The sequence below is a fragment of the Miniopterus schreibersii genome, assembly GCF_964146895.1.
Source record: "Miniopterus schreibersii genome assembly, chromosome: 1".
Lineage (NCBI taxonomy): Eukaryota > Metazoa > Chordata > Mammalia > Chiroptera > Miniopteridae > Miniopterus > Miniopterus schreibersii.
This window is the reverse complement of record NC_138101.1, coordinates 199,916,830-199,929,423: the sequence shown is the minus strand read 5'-3', so window position 1 is coordinate 199,929,423 and position 12,594 is coordinate 199,916,830. Positions and strand designations below refer to the sequence as shown.

The window sequence follows — 12,594 nt, the reverse complement described above, 5'->3', positions numbered from 1 at the left end:
AGTTTTATAATCGCTCGTAATCTCCTGACCAAAAATACTAACTTTGTTGTAGACTCTTCTAGGCATTTAGTGGGATTTCCTCGTTTTTGGTTTCTGTTTTTCACAAAATTAGAACCACACCACGCAGTCTGAGCACACAGTGAGCACAGTAAGAGATGCCATTTACCGGGTGTGCACAACACCCCTCATCCTGGCGCAGCTCAGGGCGGGGGGGGGGAAAACAGGTCACACTGTTGACTGCACGGGAAGCCTGGGCTGTTTCTGGGAAGTGGTCAAGGCCAGCTCCAGAGCCACTGGAACCCCACTCCACTAGGAATAGTCCTCCCTGTCCACGCGCCAGAACACGATTTTCAAGTGCATCCTCAATTATTTATAAAGCTGCTGTAATAACTCGCTAAGTAGACTCCTCGTGCTCCTGTTTATACAGTGACATCAAACAGCTTGAGAACATTTCTGATCACTTCCTAGGCCAGGTTCTTATGAATACGTTATTCAGAGCAGTGTACTTCCTGTAACTAATATGTTAACAGCAGGATGCTGAGAAAAAAGAGGTCAACTAAGGAAGAAAAAAACAGCCGCATGTTAGTATTTTGCTGTATATCTTTCCAGACTTTACAATGTACTTTTTTTTACAGAAAAACGGACTCATCAGACATGTTTTATAACTGGTGTTTTCACTCAACAACTACTATGAGCACAATGGGAATTTGAGCTCTCCCGCAAGGCCATGCGTTGATCATAGCAGTTTCCGCTGGGTGACTGCATGTCCCCTCACAGAGCAGAGGCCTCCTAGGCACTTGCCATGCAGCCAGCAGCATTTCTTCTCTTGTTAAAAACTGGGGACTCCCAGGGCCATTCTGTATACTGCTCTGGGTCCGAAGCTCCCTGCTCCCAGTCCCAGAACACAGAGACTCCTTTGCCACGGGAAGGATGTGCCTTGTCAGGGAAGGTCCTGTCCAGAGGAGAGGCTGCCCTGCTGCCCAGTGCTGTTCATGAGGACTGAGAGAGGGCTCTAACCCACAGCATCCCAAATGAGGTCAGAGCTGCTTTCATCGTCCCCGAGGCCTACCGCTTTAGTTCCAGGGGGAAATAGCCCAGGGGAGTGGGCTCTCCTCCCACTGCCTCTGTGCCCTGACGTGGTGACCTCTGCCAGCTCAGGAATGCCACCAGAGGGCGGGGGCAGTAAGAGTGGCACTGGGGGTTATGTAGCACTGCCTCAGATCGGAACAAAGAGTAAAATTCCTTTGACTGTGCTCTGTTCTGGTGTCTGGAGATGATGTTTCATTCTTTTTTTTTTTTTTTTTTAAATATGTCTTTATTGATTTCAGAGAGGAAAGGAGAGAGAGAGAAACATCAGTGATGAGAGAGTCACTGATTGGCTGCCTCCTGCATGCCCCTGACCGGGGATTGAGCCTGCAACCGGGCATGTGCCCTGACTGGGCATTGAACCCCGATTGCCTGGATCCTAGGTCGATGCTCACCCGCTGAGCCACGCCTGGCCAGGCGATGATATTTCATTCAGTGGAGGTGCAGCCTGGGCGGCGAGGGGTCCCCTCTAACACTGACGCTTCTCCGGCGAAAGCCTTCCTGCCGTCAGGGCGGAACGTTCTAAAGACCCTGACAGTGAAGGCGCGGCAAGTCCAAGCCACCCCCACGGGCAGCATCCGGGAGCAGGGCAGTCTCGAGGGTACACAGACACCACGCTTCCTTGCTTGTTTTATCCTGCTGTTCACGTAGCTAAATATGACCAAAGCAGCAGAATTTCAAACGTTTTTAAAGGTTAGTTTGGCCATTTGCAGCCATGTTTGTCTTGGTTTCCCAGGCTTGTCTTTTCCCGGAGCTGGAATCCTGGCAGAGTAAAGGGCCCCAGAGAAGCCGACAGAGCCAGTCCACATGGGTGAGTTGGAGGGAGCGTCCCACCCGTGAGACAGGGCCACTAGGGCCCACGGGGTAGAGGGAACCAGGGGGTAGAAGGGGTCAGGGCCCAGAGGGGACCAGGGGGCGGAGGGGAACATAAAGGCAAAGTTTCCATGTGAACCAAGAGGCAGGGCCCTGCTGGCGTAAGGGAGCTGGATCACCTGCCAGACCGCCTGTCGACCATCATCCTGCACCCCACACCAAATGCCAAGAGCGCCGGGAAATCACATCAACTGTGCTATTAGCTTCGGAGCTAATTTTAACATAGACAGAAATGTTCCAACTGATGCAGCAAACTCCAAATAAAGATGCTAAACACAACTCCAAATATTTTCTCCAAATCCTTCTACACATTAGCAAGTCTGACAACTGAGTCATTTGTTTTTAGTGTTTTGTTAAAACTTCACCCGAAACTACTCCCGGAGGGAGGTTTTAGAGGAGACTCGGAAGAAGCAGAGACTGCGGCTAATCCGATTCCTGTGGCTCACTCGTCCTGCCCTTCAGCTTCCATCGCCACCTCCATCTGTCCCAGTGCGAACATCCTGCACGCCGGCCAGAAAGCTCAGGCGCGATGAATCAATAGGATGGAGAGGGAGGTGGATCGTGACCGCCACACGTGACCCCACTCACGTCCAAACACCTGATCAGCCTCGTAGTCTGACCTCCTCACGCCTTTCCATGGGGCCGCCTCCCCTCCCACTGCTGGACCCATCTTTGCAGGACTCTGCAATTTCAAGGTTTGGGCAGCTTTGTCCTAAAAAAGCATGTGTGAGGTCACGGCTCCTGTGCGAGCCACGGAGACGCAGTCAGTGTTGTGGCCCAGGCTTGGTCCTCAGCCCACAGCTTGGGTGATACACACATGGAGTCCACCCTGCCACCTTCTAGCCACAAGGCCTTGGCAACTTTCTGATCCTCCCCGAGCAGAGTTCTCTTGAGCGGGGCAGGAATAATCGCATACTGGGTGTTGTGAGGCCGGATGGGGGGGCGGTGCACTAAGTGCTTAGCCTGGCCGAAGTGAGGGCCGGGCAACAGTGCCTATGGTTACTTCAGATCTCAGCAACTAAGCGGTCAGCCTCGGCTGCCCAGGAGAAGGACCCCACTCACCGTGCTAGGATGGTGGGCCTGGGTCCCAGTCTAGGCTGGGTCACTCACTAGGGTTGTGGCGCCCGACAGTCACTCAGCAAGTAGCATGCTTCCCGTTGGGGGGAGAGCCACTCCTGACGGCTACCCCTGGGGTGAAACAGGACGGTGGACAGAGCAGTGCTGGGAAAGTGCTGTGGAAAGGCCAGTGCAAATGCAAAACCCGACTTTCCCCCAGGAACTACTATGAAAAGCATTTTGTATGTACACAGTCCATGGCAACTCGAATTCTTCTACAATGTGCTGAAAGCTACACGCGCGAGAAATGGACTCTGCTCAGCACACTGCTTGATGCAGTTCCTGTTTAACAGGCATTTAGCAGCTGCACTGACTCAGAGCACAACCTCCAGGTCTCTCAGGGGAGCTTGTTCACTGTGGCCACTTCACTGGGCAAGGCTGTGAGCACTACACGTACAGCGTCCTTGCCCAATTTTAGCCCTGCTTCCAAGAGGTTATTCTAGAGTCTAAATGGAGGAAGGAAGAGGAGTTTGCGGTTTTAGAGTCTCCCAAACAGCCTTAAGGGCTGAGCCTCGGGCAGCAGGGGCCTGGTGGCCGCAGAGGAGCAAGAACAGAGACAGGCTGGCTGGCTGGGCCCCTGCTGTCCTCGCTCACTGCCTGGTCACTCCCACCCCACCCAGCAGCACCCTTCACCACCACTGGACTTGTCCACCCAGCAGCCCTTCCAGTCCAAGGTTGCTCTAGGTCATCTACAGGGCATGGTCATTGTGACAAACACTGCTAGGAGCGATCACTAGCAATCACCAGCAAGCAAAGCACTGTGCACAGTGTGAAAGAAAAAGACTGAAATAGAAATAGATGAACTAGAGAAGAGAAAAAGAGAAAGATCAGCAAAGCCAAAAGTTAGTTTTGGAAAAGATCAACAAAATTGACAAACCTTTAGCTAGATTAGCTAAGAAAAAAAGAGAGGAGACTCAAATTACTAAAATCAGAAAGGACAGAGGGACATAACTACCAACCTTACAGAAATAAGGAGGATTACAAGCGAAACTATGAACAACTGGATGCCAATAAATTAGACAACACAGATGAAATGAATAAATTCCTAGAAAGACATAAACTATTTATATTGAATCAAGAAAACAACCAGAAAATTCTGGACAGACCTACACCAAGAGACTGAATCAGTAATTAAAAACCATCCCACAAAGAAAAACCCAGGTCTTCAGTGATAAATTCTAACCAATGCTTAGAGAGTAATACCCACCCTTCAGAAACTCATCCAACAAATATAAGAGAAAAAACACTTCTTAGCTCACTTAAAGGCCAGCACTGCCCTGATCCCAAAACCAGACACACACGACAAGAAAAGAAAATGGACACAAAAATCTTCAACAAAATGCCAGCAAATGAAACCCAGCAACATACACGGTGTATGTTGCTCAACATTGTGATGATGACCAGTAGGATTATCCCAGAAATAAAAGGTGGTTCAACATACACAGCCAATCAAGTTCATGTGTCATATTAATAAAGGAAAAACTCACATGATCATCTCATTAGATGTAGAAAAAGCACTTGACAAAAATCCAACACTCTTTCATGATAAAAACATTCAACAAACTAGGGATGGAGGAGAACTTCCTCAATTTGTAAAAGGGCACCTATAAAAGAAGTCACAGCTAACAGCGTACTTAATGGTGAAAGACAGGATGCTTTCTCCTAAGACCAGGAATAAGTCAGGAATGTCCACTCTTGCCAGTGCCATTCAAAATTGTACAGGAGGTTCTAGCCAGGGAAATTGGCACGACAACGAAATAAAAGGCATCCAGATAGGAAGGAAAAAGTAAAATTATCTCTATTTGTATATGACATGACCCTGTATATAGAAAATCTTAAAAGATCTACAGGAAAAGTTATTAGAACTAATAAACAAGTTTACCAAGATTTCCAGATACAAGATCAATATACATAAACTTACACTAGCAATGAACAATCTGAAAATGGAATTAAGAAACAATTCCACGTACAATAGCATCCAAAAGAATAAAAAACTTGCAAAGACATCCGATGTTCATGGGTTGGAAGATGTAATACTGTTTTGATCTATAGATGCAACACAATTGCTATACAAATCCCAGCTGACTTTTTTTTTAGAAATTGACAGACTGATTCTAAAATTCACACAGATAAAAAAGGGGACAGAGTAATCAAAACAATCTTGGAAAAGAAAGATCACTTCCTGATTTCAAAATGTATGACAAAGCTATATAATCAGGACAGTGTGGTACTGGCATAAGGACAGACATACCTACCAATCACTGGAACAGAGCTGAGTCCAGAAATAAATCCTTACATTCACGATCAATTGATTTTGACAAGGATGTCAAGACAACTTAATGGGAAAAGAAGTCTTTTCCGTAAATGGTGCTGGTGAAACTGGATATCCACAGGTATAAGAGTGAATTTGGACCCCTTCCTCACACCATATACAAAAATTAAGTCAAAATAAATCAAACATCTGAATGTGAGAGTTAAAACTACACAACTTCTAGAAGAAAACATAAGTATAAATCTCCTCGACCTAGGATTAGGCAATGGTTCTTAGCACACCAAAAGCACTACAACTAAATAAAAACACAGATAAATCAGACTTCATCAAAGTAAAGAACTTTTGTGCAAAGGACATCATAAAGAACGTGAAAAGACCATGAGAGCTAATAGGAGAAAATATCTGTAAATCATCTATCTGATAAGGGTCTAGTATCCAGAATACATAAAGACTGGCAACTCAACAATAAAAGATGAATAACCCAATTTAAACACGAGCAAAGTGTCTGAGTACATAGTTCTCCGAAGAAGCTACACAAATGACCAATAAGCATATGAAAAGAAACTCAATATCATCAGTTGTTCGGGAAATCAACTCAAAGGCACAATGACATGGGGTTATAAAGCAGAGCACAGTGACTACAGTTAACAATACTGTATTACACATTTAAAAGTTGCTAAGAGAGTGGATCTTAAAAGTTCTCATCACAAGAAAAAAAATTTAGAACTATATATCATGCTGGATGTTAACCAGACTTACTGTGGTGATCAGTTGGCAATAAATACAAATATCTAATTATTATTGTGTTGTACTCCTGAAACTAATGTGTTATATGTCAATTGTGTCTCAATTACAAAAGCAATTGATTTATAATAAAAAGTGCCAATTTGGATCAGTCAGCTTTCCTCTCTACAACACTGTTCTAATATAAATCAAAGCACCCAGCAACCTACACAATACACAAATTAACCTTTCTTGTTTCAATAAACTTTATCCTGCAAAAAAGAAAAATGAAACCACAATGAGATGCCACTTCACACCTGCTAGGAGACGGAATAAAAACTGGGTAAGGAAACGCTGGGTGAGGAAACTGGATCCCTCGCACGTTGCTGGGGAATGTAAACAGTGCGGCCATTGTGGAAACAGTTTGGCAGCCCCTTAGAAAGTTAAACATTCCTTTACCATACGGCCCTGCGATTCCACTTAAAGTTACATACCCAACAGAACTGAAGACATCCGCCCACACAAAGGTTCATACACGAGTGTTCACAGCAGCATTATTCATGGCAGCCAAAAGTGGAACATGCCCGATGTCCCCCAGCTGGTGATGCATCCACAAAATGAGATGCATCCACACACTGGGATACTGTTCAGTCATAAAGAGGGAGGAAGCACTGATACACGCTATCTCACTAACTGCAGCCTTAGGAAACAGGATGCTTAGTGAGAGACGGCAGCAAAGGCCACATGCTGCATGATTCCATTGATACGCAACAGGCAAATAGGTAGGTATGGGAAGATTAGTGGCTGCCAGAGGCTGGGGGCAAGGGGGCTGTGGGGAGAAAAGGAGTGACTACTAATGGTACAGGGTTTCTCTCCAGGGTGATGGAAAGTTCTGGAATTGGATGGTAATGACTGTTGCACAACTCTGTCAATACACTAAAAACCACAGAGCTGCATACCGTAACAGGGTGAATTATAACTCTAAGGAAATGGTAAAAACCTTAGGAAAAAAACGGCAGGTGTTGACAAAGGAGTACCTAAGGAGTCAGGTGACAAGAGGGTCCCTTCTCCAGAGAAGCTGAGAGCAGTGATGAAACCAAGCACAGTCAGCTAGACTGTCATTCTCACTGGGCACCTGCGGTGTTCACAATGCCAGTGACAAAGCAGTCCTGTGCCAGGCATGTGCACGTTGTGCAGACGGAACATCGGCACATGGCACAGTTCACACTATAACCTCGTATTTGCTGTGCTTTCTAGTCCAAGCAGTGTCGTCACACACAGCACTGCACTCACTCCCCCGAGCCCTGGGAGGGAGCTAGAGCCACTCGGAGCCTCCCTGTGGCCGGGACAGCTCACCAGTGGCTGAAAGAACTCCAGACCAATGCCTGTTCATTGCCGGGCCTCCCAGCATAGGCCCAAGTTCAAGGGGCAGGACTGCTGGTCCTCATGCCCCTCTCAGCCTGTTGCCCATCCCTGAGGGTTATGATGCCCAAAATGTAGGTGGTTATGAACACAGGCCTTTACCCAAACCCTTGGTTTCCTTCCTGTCTCATTCAAGCCCGCTGCTTCCCCTGCATATCGCAACTTCAAGTTTCTTCCAACAAAGTCACACAACGGGGACGAGAAGCCCCCTTACTACAAATTTCAACAGAAATGTGCTTAGCATAGCAACCAGGCCCCTTAGCTGTTTAAGGGTAACTAGATCGTGCACTGCAGTCAGACTCCTACTTCTGCTTCAGCGATGGAACAGGCAAGGGCAAAGGAAAACCTTCAGGACACACTGTGAACGGAGACATGGGAGACTGTGGGAAAAGGAATTTCTTGGCTAAATCAGGAAACACTCAAATGTGGATACTGATAGATTATCTCCATGACAAGATTTTAAGGGACCTTTACTTTCTTCTCTACACTTCTGGATACTGATTTAAAAAAACTGCTCACTTTGTAAAGTTATAAACAATGTATTTTTATTTGGGGGAAGAAAAAGTTCAGCGTTGGCTCTGAACTCCATTCAGAGCCAACGCATGGGGCCCTTGTTTCTGGACATGTGCCTGCCCCCTCGCTGGGAGGCCACCTATGCATCGAGGTGCTTTCCCGGACAGCAGCACCCTAACAGCTTGTCTCAGAGAGGAGCAAGCTGGCATCAGCTAACTCGAGCTTACCTGGACAGGTGGCTCAATCGCTATCCAGGCCGGAAGCATCAGGTTGGGGTTCAGGGGCTGGGTCCCCACGCGGAAGTACACGCCTCCCCTGGAGTCACAGGCCCACACGTGCTGATTTCCACATGCCAAGCTCGTCAGTCTTACGGCTCCTGTAGACAAGGAAAGGAAACGCATAAATATCAGTTACCTTTGTAAAATGACTAACCTCTCACTGAATCTGTTAACTTTATATTGCAAAGGAAGAGAGGAGGGGTGTGACCAAGGCCTCTGGCTGCCCTGCCACCTGCCAGGAGCCACCCAGCAGGCTTCTGTGCCAGTGCGAGGCAGTTCAGATGCCGTCAGCATAGTGCCCTGGTCACCAGGCATGGGGTCTGGTATCTCCACATGGGTCCACTGTTAGCTCCATCAGGTGTGTGACTGTTACCAGCAAATTCTGGATTAGGGGAGAGGGACTCATCCTTAGAGGTAATCCTGATCCTAAATGGATTTAAGGTGAACTAATAAAGCCTCCCCTGATTCCCACTTTTCTGTTTCATTTCTCCTTGGTGATTAGCTGATTTAGAGAGGATGGGAAGCGGGAGGAGCCTTCAGAGAGAAACCACATGTGATTGACAGTCTTTCTGCAGAAGAGCCACAGCAGCCCCCACTGACCAGCTGCTGGGGATGGCTCGCAGCCAGGTCTTCACAGCCTCACTTCGCACCTGGCCACAGCACCCCAGTATCCAGTCCATGGGAGGCCATTGGGACCAGACAGGGAGATGTGAGCCCCTGGTCCCACGGCGGGGTGGTAACTGAGGGCTGAAGCCTGGCCAGACTCCATACCAGCTACCTCCACCCCTGGGATGCCACATCCAGGGAGCATGGGCCTCACAGTTCAGTTGTCAGCTTTGACAAATGGACACACCTGGGTCACCGCGTCCTGTCAAGTTATGGACCACTGCACCACCTGCAAAGTTCCCTCGGGCCCCTCTCCTTGGACTTCTGCCCTAGGCAGCTGCTCCTTGGATCTCTACCACCACAAGTGAGTCTTGTCTGGGCTAGACACCCACAAAAGCAGTCCCAGGTTGCACTCAGGGTGTGGCTCCTTTCATGGCTGAGGATGATCCCCTGCACTGAACACCTTGTTAGCCCATCTGTTCCCCCACTGACAAGCATTGGGGTCACCTCCGCTTTTTGCTCCTAGGAGTAAAGCTGCTCTGGTCATTCTTGTGGAAGACTTTTGGGAATATGTGCTGTTTGTTTTGAATAACGCCCAGGAGTGGAGCTGCTGGGCCACAGGGCAGATGTTCCCCTTTTAGAGAACCTGCCTGTGTCCCCAGGTGACCACATGCCGCCCAGCCTCGGTGATGCCTCTCACCAGCCACTCTGGTGGGTGTGAACAGCACCCTCCCTCGGCTTTAACGTGCATTCCTGATAACCAAGGTGCTGACACTCTCCGAAGGTGCTGTCGGGGCACTTGTGTATTTTCCCTTGAGAAGTCCATTCAGGCCCTTTGCCCATTTTCAGGCTGAGTGGCTTGTCTTCTGATGACTAAGGGAGGTTGTGTCATCTGGACTTTGAAACTGGGGAAAAGGTGGTGCTGGCACTTGCTGGTGGCCTGCTCTTGGCCACCTCACAGCTGTCACTGGCACTGGATGGTGGCCCGTGTGTCCGCACCCACAGCACAGATCCTGCTGTGGCAATCCCGTCATGTGCCTTCAGCATGAAACAAACTAAAAGCGTCAGCTCCCGCTGCATGGAAAGTTCTCTGTGTTCCTTTGTGCGTTTCTTGAAGACGCTGATTCTCTTACAGTGAAACTACCTGTGCTTTTCCCTCCCTTCACCTTTTATAGAAAGTCTTACCAGGAGTTCAGACAGACTCCATGGGGCTCTAAATTACATATTAAAAGATTTATACCAACCACAATAAAGTAGCTTCAGCAGTAAATCCCAGAAATAGCTGAGAAACAGATGCTAACTGAAAGGTCCTGTTATGCTAGAATCTCAGCCGCCCTCATAGGGCTGCAGGCGGTGGCTGCTCGGGGGCATCATGTGGAAACAGCACACCGGCAGCCTCTGACGGTGGGGGCGACACTGCAGAAGACGGAGTGCGCATCACCAGGAGACATTCTTTTACAACAAACTTTACAAAGTCTGCTGGGATATAAACTCAGTGTACAGACCAGCTTACTCTGGATTGGAGAGCAGAGCAAGGAAGAAAACATCCCCTGAGGGCTCCCCTGCAGTTTCCTACCTCACGCGGGTCTCCAGGCTGCCTGTGGGTCCATAAGGGAGACTATCGAGACAGGTGGCAGACACTCCTGCCCTCCCACACACTCCAGGCACCCAGCCCAAGAGTTAAGTGGGGCCCCACCTGGCCAGTGGGCTGTGAGCACAGCCTGCCGTGGCATGCACAGTAGGGTTCTGGGCAGGGGGCACACACCTCAACTCACAGCCATACCCCCTAATTTAAAAACCCTGACTCACCTGTTTGTCCCACAGGCTGCACAGACCCTACCTGGAGAGAATCCAGTAACAGAACACCTGGTCACCCGGCCTGCCTTGCCCTGCCCCCACCCAGGCACAGGGAAAGGCCAACACCCCTCCCACCCCACCTGTCCACCTCCCGGCCCTGACACAAAACCTACAACTCTGGACTTGTTGCATTCCCCCCAAGTTCAGAAAATGGGGAAAGGAGTCTTTATTCATCATTTCAGTATCAGCCAGTCACCCAGGTAAATCGGTAGAACCTAGAGCTCAGCAGGATGAACACAAAGATGGGCAGTGCTCCCCGTAACTGCCTCTGTTACACACACCATCAAACCCAGTGGGCACCCTCACCAGCCTGAGTCCCTGTGTAGCTAATATTGGCTGCAAGTGACCCCATGAGGGCGTCACACCTGCCTGCGACAGCTCATGTTTACACAGGATGCCTACTTGCACCATCTCTCAGGGTGGGCACTGCTGCTCCCCGTAGAAAGGTGAGGAACTGGGTTTAATGGGAAGCCAGCAGCTTGCCAGGGCCTAGCTCTAGGCACAGCCAGCACTGCCTCTGCTATGAGTCCCACTCCTCGGCCTGGCCACCTGCTGTCTGTGTGACCCATTCCAGGCTTGGCTGGATCCTAACACTGGTTTGCTTATGATGAATCTGCGGGCAGAGGCAGGGTGGATCAGCTCCTTTCTCCAGTACCGTGTCCGCAGCAAGCAGCTCCTGCCTGTGCTTTCAGACGGCCGAGCACATCCTGACTCAGGATGGCGTTGCCCTGGGGTCCCCCCACTCTCAAATGGAGACACCATCTCACCAAAACCGTTTCTCCCCAGAAAGAATGGCCCCCACCCCAGGGAAGGGCAAGGGCACCTCAGAGACCAACCCTGCTCCAGCCTGCCAGCCGGTGCCAGGAGGCCCGGGCTGAGCATGAAGGGAGGCAGGGCTGTGGCTGGAGCCTGGAAGCAGAGCTAATTCCAGGGGGTAGAGCCGGGCACAACACCCACACAATCTGTACCCAAGCTCTCAGTAGTGGGGGGATACAAACCAAGCCTGGCCTTTGTACCTCCACAAGGAACCTGTGGCATCTCCCACACTGGTCTGGCTGGGGCTGTGGAGACAGGCTCAGGCCGGTGGGCTCTCTGAAAACACAAAAGGCACCCGGGGCAGGCAGGAGGGCCATGACCAGCCTCAGCCTTGTCTGGTCAGTCACTGTCAGTAACAACAGCTAGCAAACGCTCTTAAAAGCGGGAAAGTGAGCAGTGCTGGTGCTGGGTTAGGTTCAAAAGACAGTGTGGAGGCCAAAGCATAAGTAGTCAAAATGACCATGGACACTGCCTCGCTCTGGAGAGAGTGCACTTGTCCAGCTGAGAACTAGCACTCTTCTTCAGCTAAGCTGTATGTTTGGGGGCCTTGCTGACGACAGAATGAAGGCATCTCTGCCTGTAGGAGCCACGTGAGCCAAGACCAACTTTATGGGTGGTGAGCAGCCCCGGAAGCTGGAGATGCAGCTGGAGCTGCTGGGAGGGAGGCAGACAGGGCATCTGCTGCGCTCCCCCCTGCTTTCTCTCCTCCTCCTGTTTTGTGTGTGTGAGAACGTGTGGCTGAATTCTCATACACTGAATGCTTGTACAAACAACAATGCTGGCTGTCAGTTTACCAGCCTGGGAGACCGTGTGGACCCTCTGGAGCCCCGGCACACTCTCCACCTTCACACAGCCACACCCAAGCTGCTGTTCAGTCAAGAATTTCCCCAAATAACCTGATGTGGGCTTGTTCTATTCTCTTATTTCTTGGAACACAAATGAATTATTTATAAACAGTACCAAGCACTTGGCCTGCTCTGAAACCCCAGGAGAAGATTCGGAGACGAGCAGCTGGGAGATGCACAGCATCTC

At 49.5% G+C, this 12,594-nt stretch overlaps 1 protein-coding gene across 2 annotated transcripts in view; it reads right to left on the bottom strand.

Moving 5' to 3' along the window:
- TECPR2 (tectonin beta-propeller repeat containing 2) overlaps nt 1-12,594 on the bottom strand; it is a 66,783-nt gene that overhangs the window by 13,124 nt on the left and 41,065 nt on the right. For both annotated transcript variants that reach the window (XM_081159558.1, XM_081159559.1), the window contains exon 17: nt 8,233-8,381. In XM_081159558.1, the coding sequence (XP_081015684.1) occupies nt 8,233-8,381 (149 nt within the window). The remainder of the gene's footprint in view (nt 1-8,232; nt 8,382-12,594) is intronic.